The 11,490-nt window shown below is 33.9% G+C and overlaps 1 protein-coding gene and 1 non-coding gene across 2 annotated transcripts; one reads left to right on the top strand and one right to left on the bottom strand.

Annotated features, from left to right (window-relative positions):
* The first annotated feature begins 1,406 nt into the window (after positions 1–1,406).
* LOC132187298 (uncharacterized) lies at positions 1,407–8,288 on the top strand. The gene is made up of 7 exons (XM_059601566.2): positions 1,407–1,587; positions 3,897–3,976; positions 4,374–4,509; positions 6,135–6,581; positions 6,823–7,071; positions 7,278–7,339; positions 7,655–8,288. Exons 1-7 carry the CDS (start codon positions 1,407–1,409, stop codon positions 8,117–8,119), a joined length of 1,620 nt encoding a protein of 539 aa, XP_059457549.2. The 3' UTR covers positions 8,120–8,288.
* Positions 8,289–8,520: 232 nt separating this feature from the next.
* On the bottom strand, positions 8,521–8,640 carry LOC132188921 (U5 spliceosomal RNA). The gene has a single exon (XR_009440979.2). It is a non-coding gene; the product is annotated as a U5 spliceosomal RNA (small nuclear RNA).
* Positions 8,641–11,490: the final 2,850 nt, after the last annotated feature.

Raw genomic sequence — 11,490 nt, 5'->3', positions numbered from 1 at the left:
CCACCTCTCATAATTGTCATCTTCATTAAAATTTTTTTTTTTTTTTGGTCAGATCATCCTCATTAAATTGCTGTCCCACTTTTGCTTTATATGTTTTTGGAGAAAATGCAGTTTACCCTTTTAAGTTTTAGAAATTTTTCAATTTTAACTTCAAAGTTTTAAAATTGACAATCTACCTCCTGAAGTTTTAAAAATTGGCAATTTAAACCTTCCGTTACTAATTTCTGTTAAATTAGACATAAATTTTTTAAAAAATGTCTGAGGGTAATGATGTAATTTCATAAATTTCCGTTCATATAGACGGAAAAATTAGCGGAGGGTTTAAATTGCCAATTTTTGAAACTTCAAAGGGTAAATTGCCAATTTTTTAACTTTGGGGTTAAAATTGAAAAAACTACTGAAATTTCAGGAGGTAAACTGCATTTTTCCCTATGTTTTTTCTCATGGAACTTTCAACTTATAAGGGAAGCGTGCCCAATTTTTAATGGCTCCACTCACCGATCAGTATTTTAATCTAACTTATAGGTCGCCATTTTCGTCATTCGAAGTTCTCGACATAGTGGCTAGCTCTGATACTAAAAGATACAAACTTTGAGTAGAACGCACCCTTAAAAACCGGCTTACAAGAAAAGGATGCTCAAGAACTTATATACGTATGGTCAATATTAGACTTAATCCATATAGGACATTAGCATTGTAACATATATATATATATATAGAGAGAGAGAGAGAGAGAGAGAGAGAGATATCTTTACCTATTACTATAGAATTGAAGTAGTTGATTGAAATATAATAGCATAATTATTAAGTTCTTGTCAGTAATTTTGAGGATTCGGATCCGACCAAATCACGAGTCTACGATTTCCAACAACATGCAATTAAAGCACGAGTCTACGAATTATTTTTAAACATGCATTTTCCTCCGTTCCTCAGAATTGTCTCACTTGAAAAAGCGTGGCACACACCACGAACACAATTTTCAAATATCAACTATATTTTTATATATATGTACGTGGTTGATCTGTTCAAGAACAGTGAGGACGAACAATTAAAATTGGCTAATCTTCACGTGCCTTTAATACTTATTGATAGTATTTAAGATTGCTTTGTGTTTGAGTTATTTGGTGTAGCCTTTCAAGCAGAGAAAAAGTTTTGTATTATAGGTTTAGCTCATTAATTAATAAAGTCCCATATTCAAATTGAAGTAACACTATTCTTTTCATGATAGTCATTTTAAAAACGTCACAACTAATATGAGATGAGTGTGAAAAGTGGATTAATCTTCAAATTTTAAAATCGTAGTTAATTAAGTTTGTTTTAAAGACAGTGACTTATCCACGTTTATATAAGTGAGATATCAGCATCAAGGACATGTAGACATACGGCTTTGTTAGAGAAAGGCACACATGGAAAGAGAAGCAGAGGCAGCGAAGGAGGAATTGGCAGTGGGAGGATGGCAGCCTTTCGAAGAAATCATCAACTCTACCACCACCAAGTCCACCACCACAGTTACTACAGTCGGTACTACTGGTTTGTCGCCCTCAAAGCGTTACATTAATGGAGCTCAGTTTATAGTTTCCGAAGAAGGTAAGGGAAGACCATAAGAAAAGTACTCTTGGAAAGAATTATGGAGTTTTTTTTCTTCCCTTTTTTGCCTGCTTCTTGTTCTCCCTCTCTTTTCTGGTAAAGCTTTCTTTTAGTTCATCAACGTACAACTTAATGATGATTCTAATTAGTTGGAGGAATACTATTCCACGAGTTTCGTGAGTTGTGTTAGCACGCATTTATTTAGGTGTGGAGCTAGAGATCTGTGTTTGGGGGGCAAAATTCTAAAAACAAATAATTTGGAGGGTCAAAAATTAAATTTAAAAATTTTATAATTTATAATTTTTTTTTTTTTGGACCACCTTGGGCCTTGGTCCAGGGTCCCCCAAGGCCCAGGCCCCTGCATTTATTTGTGTACGTTGGTGAGGTTAAAAGAAATGGCAATATTGCATGTAACGCGACGTGTTTGATTGCTGGCTCTACAATATTTGATGTGGTATATTTTTCCTGATACAAGAGGGAAGCAGAGTTCCACGTACGTAAGACTCTTTAATTATAACATTATTACAAAGAAGGAACAATTATGGATGCAACTCCCATTAACGTGGAATATATATAATAATGAAATAAAATTGAGTTTGCGATGGTGGCTGGCCGCCGAAGCCTAATAAGCCTAAAAAAACAGCTGTTAATTAATGTCTTACAAAGGTTCTGAACGATGATGATTCCTTATTCAACGGAAATTAAGCTAGCTCTCAATAATGGGTTCGGCTTTGTTGCTGTAAAAAAAAAAAAAAAAGTTAACAGAAGATATCATGTTCAACGTCTACGCATAAAGTACTTCATTTGACGCCGTTAGGGCCGTAAACGAGCAAAGCCACCCGTGAGTTCGTTCGGGATCGGCTTGATAAAGCTCGGCTCGTGCCCAACTCGATTATTAAATGAGCCGTTCGTGGACACGAAACTATACTCGATTATTAAACAATACATACTCGTATAAAACCCGGCTCGCTCGTTTAAAGTTCGTGAACATACTCGTATAGGGGCTCGACTCGCTTATTAGCGCGACTCGTATATATATATATAAAACTTATTAAATAGTTATGCTTATATAGTATGTAGCATAAATACTAAATATATATAGTTAAAATATTAATAATGTAGTCATATAATTTATAACTATTTATAGTTAACTAGTGTATTGTGTGTATTAAGCTAAGCTAACTAATTAGTCAATTGGTTTAGTTATATATATAGAGAGCTAATTGGTCAATATAAAAAAAAAAATGTTAGATAATTTGTATATATAATAAACGGTTTTTTTATCAAAGTTGCTCTCAATTTGTTGGTACGGAAGTAAAACGTTTTTACTAATATAATTTGTCTCATTGGGAAGATGAGTCATTTAAGTTAATTTTTTTTTTTTTTTTTTTAAAAAAAAGTTTGTATTAGTTGAGCCAACTCGGCTCGGCTCGACTCGACTCGGCTACTAGGCGAGTTTGAGCTCGGCTCGCACAAGGAATTTTCCTTAGTGAGCCGATCCAAGCTTAAATTTTGGAGTTCGGCATGAGCTCGGCTCGAGCTCGAGCTCGTGAAATTTTTAAATGAGCCGAACTTGGACAGCCCTGGCTCTCTCAAGCTCGGCTCGTTTATAGCCCTTGACGCCGTTATCTTCAAGCGGCCCATCCCAAATCTGTCATCTCATCCTCTTCCCCATTTCCCCGCCATATATGCACCTCTCATAATTGTCATCTTCAGTAAATTGCTGTCCCACTTTTGCTTTAAATTTATTTGTTTTTTCTCGTGGAACTTGTGATACTATTTTTTATATATATATATATATAATAGAGAGAGAGAGAGAGAGAGAGAGAGGTGTACGTACGCCTTTAGACTTTAAGCCTATTACTATAGAATTGAAGTAGTAGATAGAAATATAATAGCATTATTGAGTTCTTGTCGGTAATTTTGAGGATTCGGATCCCACCAATTAAATCACGAGTCTACGAATTCCAACAACATGCAATTAAAGCACGAGTCTACGAATTATTTTTAAACATGCACCTTCCACCGTTCCTCCCACGCACGATCGAACACAATTTTCAAATATCAACTATGTATTTATATGTACGTAGTTGATCTGTTGATCAAGAACAGTGAGGACGAACAATTAAAAATATTGGCTAATCTTCACGTGCCTTTAATACTTATTGATAAATAAAACTGTCGTAAAGTGGATGACTAGTTGACTTCTGGAACAATTTTTTTTCCTTTTTTTTTTAATAAATTGACTTGACTTAAATTAGCTGCCAATTAAGAATTCTTCTATGACATGCCTGGATTGTGCTGTACAGGTACAGCCTGTACTCCTTATGAGTTTGGATCTTTCTCGTACCACCTTGGCAGGTTGGCGCGTGTTGTTTCCGGGACATCAGTTTCGCTTTAGGCCACGACAAAACTTTAGTTTGGTAGGAAAAAAAAAAAAAAAAAAAGTTATTGTAGTTATTTTTAGTTTGAAAAATTATTTTGATATATATGCACAAAGATGAAAATTATGTTTATAATTTTAAGATTGCTTTGTGTTTTGAGTTATTTGGTATAGCCTTTCAAGCAGAGAGAAAGTTTTGTATTATAGGTTTAGCTCATTAATTAATTAAGTCCCATATATATCCAAATTGAAGTATAATATGACATGAGTGTGAAGAGTGGATTAATCTTCAAATTTTCAAATTGTAGTTAATTAAGTTTGTTTTATTAAAGGCAGTGACTTATCCACGTTTATATAAGTGAGAATTCAGCATCAAGGACATGTAGACATACGGCTTTGTTAGAGAAAGGCACACATGGAAAGAGAAGCAGAGGCAGCAAAGGAGGAATTGGCAGTGGGAGGATGGCAGCCTTTCGAAGAAATCATCAACTCTACCACCACCAAGTCCACCACCACAATTACTACAGTTGGTACTACTGGTATGTCTTCCTCAAAGCATTACATCAATGGAGCTCAGTTTATAGTTTCCGAAGAAGGTAAGGGAAGACCATAAGAAATACTCTTGGAAAGAATTATGGAGTTTTTTTGCTTCCCTTTTTTGCCTGCTTCTTGTTCTCTCTCTCTCTCTCTCTCTTCTGGTAAAGCTTTCTTTTTGTTTTCTAAATTAAATACAAGAAACAAAACTGTAAACAAAATCTGGCAGATTTTGTGGAAGCAGAAGATATTCCTGTAGGAATAGAAAATGCTGATTCTGGTGGTGTTGGTTCTGGTGCTTGATAGATTGAATGATTTCTGGTTAGTTTGTTTCTGGTGGTGATTTCTGGTTAGTTTGTTTCTGGTGGTGATTTCTGTAGCAGTTGAAGGTTTGCTGGTTCACTTGACTTCTGCCTATCTTGTATGAGGTTTATGAGTTGATTTTGTAATATTTCCCATTTGCATATCTTGTACTGTTTTGGTTTTGTATGCTGTTTTAATTTGTTATAGCTGCTGCATGCTGATTTGAGGTTGTAGGTAATTGGAAATGGTTCATTTGTAGAGAGTCAGAGAGTGGACTTGTTGGTTGTAGCCTGTAGGGGTGTCTGTATAGCTGGTTATCTTCTAGTGTCTGGTTGTGGAGTTAGTTGAGTCAGGATGCATGCTTGTTGCATCTCGTGATTTTCTGTAGTTGGTTTTTTTTTTTTTTCTTTTTTTGGGATGTCGAAATCCCATGTTTTTATTTTCTTTTAATTTCACCCATTTTTTATTAAATGCCCAAAATACCCCTGTTTAAAAAAATGAAAATTAAAAAATGCCTTGGACTAACCCACGGCAGCCATGAGTTTACAGTTTAGTGACTCACCAGAATTTGCACTTTTTTTTTTTTTTTTAAATGAGAGGGTATTTTGGACATTTTAACAAAAAAGTGGTAAAATCAAAAGGAGCTAAAACATTAAATACAGACATTACAAATATTTAAATGTAGAAGGTTATGATTTTAAAACCGCGCACATTACAAATTAATATTTAAATTTAGTGGTTTTAAAATCATAACCTCTAAATTTAAATATTTGTAATGTCCATATTTTATATTTTAGCCCCTTTTGATTTTACCACTTTTTTGTTAAAATACCCAAAATACCTTCTTCTTTTTTCTTTTTTGCTTTTTTTTTTTTTTTTTTTTTTTTTATGAAAAAGTGCAAATTTTAGTGAGTCACGAAACTGTACGTAAACTCATTGCTGCCGTGGGTAAGTCCAAGGCATTTTTGAATTTTCTTTTTTTTTTAAACACACGTGTAAGTGAGAGTTACTCTTTGTTAGTATGCATGTTGTGTTATAATATTAATTAGTTAAATAATTAAATTTATAATTTTTTATTCGCTTAAACTTTTAAAATAATTAGTAATTTAATATGTTGCACAATAGTGAAAACTCGAAAATGAAAACCAAACCTATCAAATTTTACTGGTTTTGATATATAATCTAAGCCATCATTTTTTATTTTTTTGGGTGATCTTTTGAAGAATTGGTAGCCTAAAAAGTTGCATGATCCTGCAATATTCATCAAATAAAGTTCATATAATTCAATAATCTTCTAAGATAATGCTTATTTGTTGCATGGTTTCAGGTGAATCCTCATTTGGATCTTTTGCATTGAAGAAAGGAGATGCTAATTTTGATGATTCTAAGACAAGCCCTGAACATGTCATATTGGATTTCACAACAACAACAGCATCTGCTATTCAAGGTGGAGCCAAAATTAATCCTGAACATGTCATATTGGATTTCACAACAGCAACAACATCTGCTATTCAAGGTGGAGCCGAAATTAACCCTGAACATGTCTTATTGGATTTCACAGCAGCAACCACATCAGCCATTCAAGGTGGAGCTGTAATTAACACTGAAGAAGAAGATCATTTCAAGACAGATTTGTATCTTGAAACAGTTTGCACGAAGCCGGAGAACTATAATTTCTACTGCCCTAATTGTAAAGCTTGTATTGAGAAGGTCCTTATTCGCAATGAAGAGGAAATGAGGTGCCCAACATGCTTGGAATGTGTCAAATTTATAGGTACTTTCACATTCTGATTGTGAATACTTTATTTATTTATAATTTCTTATCGGTTTAAGTTTTTGAGATAACCAATAATTTAATATGATATCAAAGTCAAAATCCTAAATTCTCGAACCTGATTCCATCATTTACTCCCAATTTTCAATCAAAATATGCCACCATTTGCCTTCTTATTTGTTTACAATATTCTTGGTTGATCTCTCACAGTAAGCTTAACTATATTTTCTGACTTTGACAGGAGGTTGGGTCCTTCAAAAGTTCAGTAGAAGGAAACCAGAGGATCTTGAGGAGGATGATTCTTTGAAGCAAAAAAGTCCTATAACGTCGCCTGTTAGTCCTCCACCACCACCGCCGGCGGCACAGCTGCCACCTCCAATAAGTCCAATAAAGTGGGAAATCCTTAAAAGTGTCGTTTATGGTGGTTTAATTGAATCAATCACAAGCTTATCTATTGTGACATCTGCATCTAGTTCTGCTACCGCCACATGTAAGTGCTTAGATTTTTTTATTTTGTTTCACACTTCTTTCGCATTGGTCGGAAAACTCGGTATATGAAATAATTGCAACTGCTTTCCGTTTTGTGTGAGTGTTTATAGAATCTCGTGTGGTAACATTTCATCCTGGCACAAAGATTACTGGAATTTGATATTTTTATTTAGCACGTATTGGCTATAAAAGTTTTTCCGATTGCAGTGAACATTGTAGCCTTGGCACTGGCAAACTTGATTGGTGGGCTTTTCGTCATTGGTCATAATGTGAGTTTTTTTTTTTTTCGGCCAAAAGTTTCATTGCAGTTCACAAATGCATCAATTCAGACAAAATCCTCATTTTTTACCATCTTTATTTCATCATAATCAACATGTTTTGTCTTTGCTTCTCCAACAATTTATGATGTTATTAGGCCATGCTACCTGCAAACCAGAGAGCATTGAGATTATATAGAAGCTAAGAATCAAAGAACTAATGTGAAATTTAGCACTTAGTAGTATCTTTATAATTTATCCACTTAATGTGGACAATTCATATTTATAATGTGAGACTAACTTTTCAGAATGTCATAACAACTGCAGCTTAGGGAATTAAAGAATGAGCAATCTAGAGTGGACTTGAATCAAGAAGGTGAGCAGGTGGATCGGTACAAGAAAATATTGGGGCAGAAAAAAAATTTCATTCTTCATGCCTCAGTTGCAGTATTATCATTCCTTGTTTTTGGCTTAGTGCCTCCACTGGTGTATGGCTTCTCATTTTATGAGAGCGACAACGAGTACCTTAAGCTCGCAGCAGTTGCAGCAGCTTCTGTTTTATGCATCACATTACTTGCCATTGCCAAGGCTTCCATCCAAAATCCACCGGTTTCCAAGTATATAACAACTGTGTTGCACTATCTTGCAATTGGGGTTGCAGCCTCTGGCATTTCTTACTTAGTAGGCTACCTAGTGGAGAAGCTTATTGAGAAGCTTGGTTTGTTTGAGTCAACTGTCACTTTGCCCATTCCTGAAATGAGCTTAGTGAAACATGCATGGGGATCCTACTAATTAGATGGGATTCATAAATTGAAGTTTGTTGAGTTTTTGCTTTCCCTTCTTTTTCTTTGAAGTCCTACTTTCGTTTCATTAACATTATTGGAAGTAATGTTGGACATGTAACTCTTTTTTGACTAGTGTTAGCATTGAAATCGTATGCAAGAATCATTTGGCATTTCAATTTGAAAGACTCGAAATGTCATTTAAAACAACATTTGTAGGTGCATTTTTAAAAAATATATAATTTAGGAAACATAAAATATTTTTCAAATTCTCAAACACAGAAGGAAATTCGTCTAAATCCAGAATTTCTCCTTAATCTTTAGGCCCAGAAGTTCATAAACTAGGGATCTGGCGCTGCTGCGCTAATACGGACGCAAATACACAAGCAAAATGTTTGAACTGTTATGTGGAGCTCCTCTTGGACAAGAGAACTCCTTCAAAAATTGGCGTATGCCGCTGATTGCGGCGCGCACACGGTATTCTTTAGTAAAAGGCGAAAGAATAGTTCGCTTTGTGCTCACCGCGCGGCTGCGTGGTTTAGGGGAGTTGCTCACTTCCCTAATTATACTTGTTCTTTGTAATGACTCTCTTGCTTCTTCCCGGTGTGGGACTTGTAACAACAAGAAACGCACTTAGCTGTGCGCGCTTGTAGACGGAACACATGCATGCATGCCTTTAGATATTTCTCTTCCAGATCAGACGGCTGCAATCAGACGGATAGAGATGAAACTCACAATCTTGTTCAAAACAATTTTGTGGTTGTGTTCATTTTGTCTTTCTTCATTGGATACGGATTTGTCTTTGTGGTTGTGTCAGAAAAAATGATTGGCATCAGACAGTTTTTACTAAAATTTCCCTATAAATTATTTAGATGATCTCTATGATCAGTAGCACCCGACATATACAACATGAATGTAAAAAATTAAGTAATAAAATTTACAAATAAATTTAATTATTTAGTGATATATGTAATAATTTACATAAGTATCACGCGAATTTTCATGTCAATTATAAATAACTAATAAAAAAGTTATAGTATTTTTAACTACACTCTTTTATTTTATAAGATAAAATTTGGATATTATATATAATTTTTGAGAAATTGGCTCGTTTGGGTGTGAGATTTTTTTTTTTCTATTCTACTTAACTTAATTCCAAATTGTGAATATCAATGAGAAAAGAGAGTTGAGATTATGTTTAGGTTGTCTGAATAATAAAAAATCTAATAATAAAAAATCTAATTAAAAAATAAAAATATATATATATTACAAAAAAAACAAAAAAAAAAAAGCCACTTCCAATGTTGAGTTGAGTATATTAGTGGTGTCAAATCAATCTTAAAAAAAAAAAAAAGTAGTTTAATTAGAAGAATTGGGAAGAATTTCCTTCCCAAACAAGCTTAGTACTGATCTCTATCAATCTCCCATACATCTTTATACATGTAAGTCTTACAAATCTAATTCTTAATGTGAGAAAAAGATATATATGAAATATGGCTGAAAGACAGAGAAATAGCAGATCTCATAATTTTTATATAACGGTACATGCCAAATTATTGGAACTTTGACTAGTAGCTGGAGTTTAATTTGTTGCACTTTCGGACAAAGAATATCAACATTTTGATATAATGAGCTCTGTTTGTTCTTCAAACTTTTTGCCGGCCTGTCACATTCGATATATCTTTTCAAATTTCCAAGTGTTCTATATAGAACACTTAATTGTACATCTATGAAAAAGAAAATAAAAGAAGAAGCACTGCTCGCAGGACCACGTTTTTAATTGTTAATGGTTTAAAGATCTGCGATGAGAGAATGAAAGACATGAAATATCATTTTGCCAATAAGGGATCACGTTTCCCTACCTGCCCTTCTTTAATTCCAACGTCTACTTTTTAATTTTATGTTAATTAATATATCATTTCTATATATCAGTAACTTAATCATGATTCTAATTAAGTAAAATTTCAAATTAATCATATATCTTGATCGAGGGAGTAAAATTTCAAATTAATCATATCTTGATCGTCCCCATGTCCCATCCATCCATCAATAGGTTCAATAAGTAAGACAAAATCTTTAGATATTTGGTCAAAATTCATTAATAATATGAATCAACAAGCCATTTTTCCTTGCATTTTTCGAATTTTTTTTTTTTTGACATATTCACACAAGAAAAGGAAAAGGAGAATTTAAATTAATTAGCGTGATTCACAACCGATTGAGCTATTCCTTATATATCCTTGCATTTTTATATGATTCAATGACTTTTTCAACTTTGTTCCACGAGTTTCCTGAGTTGTACGTGTTAGCACACATTTATTGTCTTGGTGAGGTTAAAAATAAAATAAATGGCATTGATGCATGCAAGTGCATGCGACGTGTTTGATTGCTGGCTCTACGTACAATATATATACATTAACCCATATTGGGGCCACCTTTGCGCAGGGTCCTAAACAGACAACTGTTTTTTTTTTTTTTTTGAATTGAATTGAATTGAATTGAAACAGACAGCTGTTAATGCCTTAAAAAGGTTTTGAATTTGCTGATAACTCGTTTTTCATAATGTTATCAGACTCGTTCTGCCATCAAAGGAAATCTAGCTATAGCTCTCAATAATATATACTGAGATTAATGGCTATTTAGTAGCTCAATTCGGCTACTTTTGAGGCCAACAATTGTCTTTCTGATTTAACAATATTCTTTTAAGATTTTTCTTTTATGCGTCGTCTTGGTTAGCAGGCGACAGGTTGGTGGCTAAATGTGGGTCTAGGGAAGAAGAATAGGAAATATTAATTTTAAAAGATTTTTTGTTTAAACCATATGAGGTCTTAGTGAGCATAAATTAGGTGTTTATGCTTTTTTTTGTTATGGCCGGTGTTCTACGCTGATTTGTCATATAAGAGAGATAAACACAGAGGTTGAGACGGTGGGACTTCGCTTAAGATATATTTGATTTTATTTTTCTTCTTTGGACGATCCATCCATCAATAGATTCAATAAGGAAGGCAAAATCTTTAGATATTTGGTCAAAATTCATTTAATAGTACGAATAAACTAGCCATTTCACCTTGCATTTTTTAAGATGGTTCAATGATTTGTTCAAGTTTGTTCAAGTGCTAATTTTTGAAGAAATTTGTGGGCCTAACTCATTTCATAAAACTGGTTATTCGTAGGCCTAACTCATTTTTTCTTATCCTTGTCATGAGATAAGTAGAGTGGGCCTCATTCATTTTGTGGTGGGCTTTGATACCATAAAGAAATTCGTGAGCTTAACTCATCTCATAAAACCAGTTTAATAAGAGAGGCTTGTACATTCCCTTATAAATATGCCTAAGATCTTGTTCACGAATAATGTGGAATTATTCCTCAACAATTTCAACT

Source organism: Corylus avellana, chromosome 6, assembly GCF_965113065.1.
Source record: "Corylus avellana chromosome 6, dhCorAvel1.hap1.2, whole genome shotgun sequence".
Classification (NCBI taxonomy): Eukaryota; Viridiplantae; Streptophyta; class Magnoliopsida; order Fagales; family Betulaceae; genus Corylus; species Corylus avellana.
Note: the sequence above shows the minus strand (reverse complement) of the source record. Positions and strands in the feature narration are given on the sequence as shown.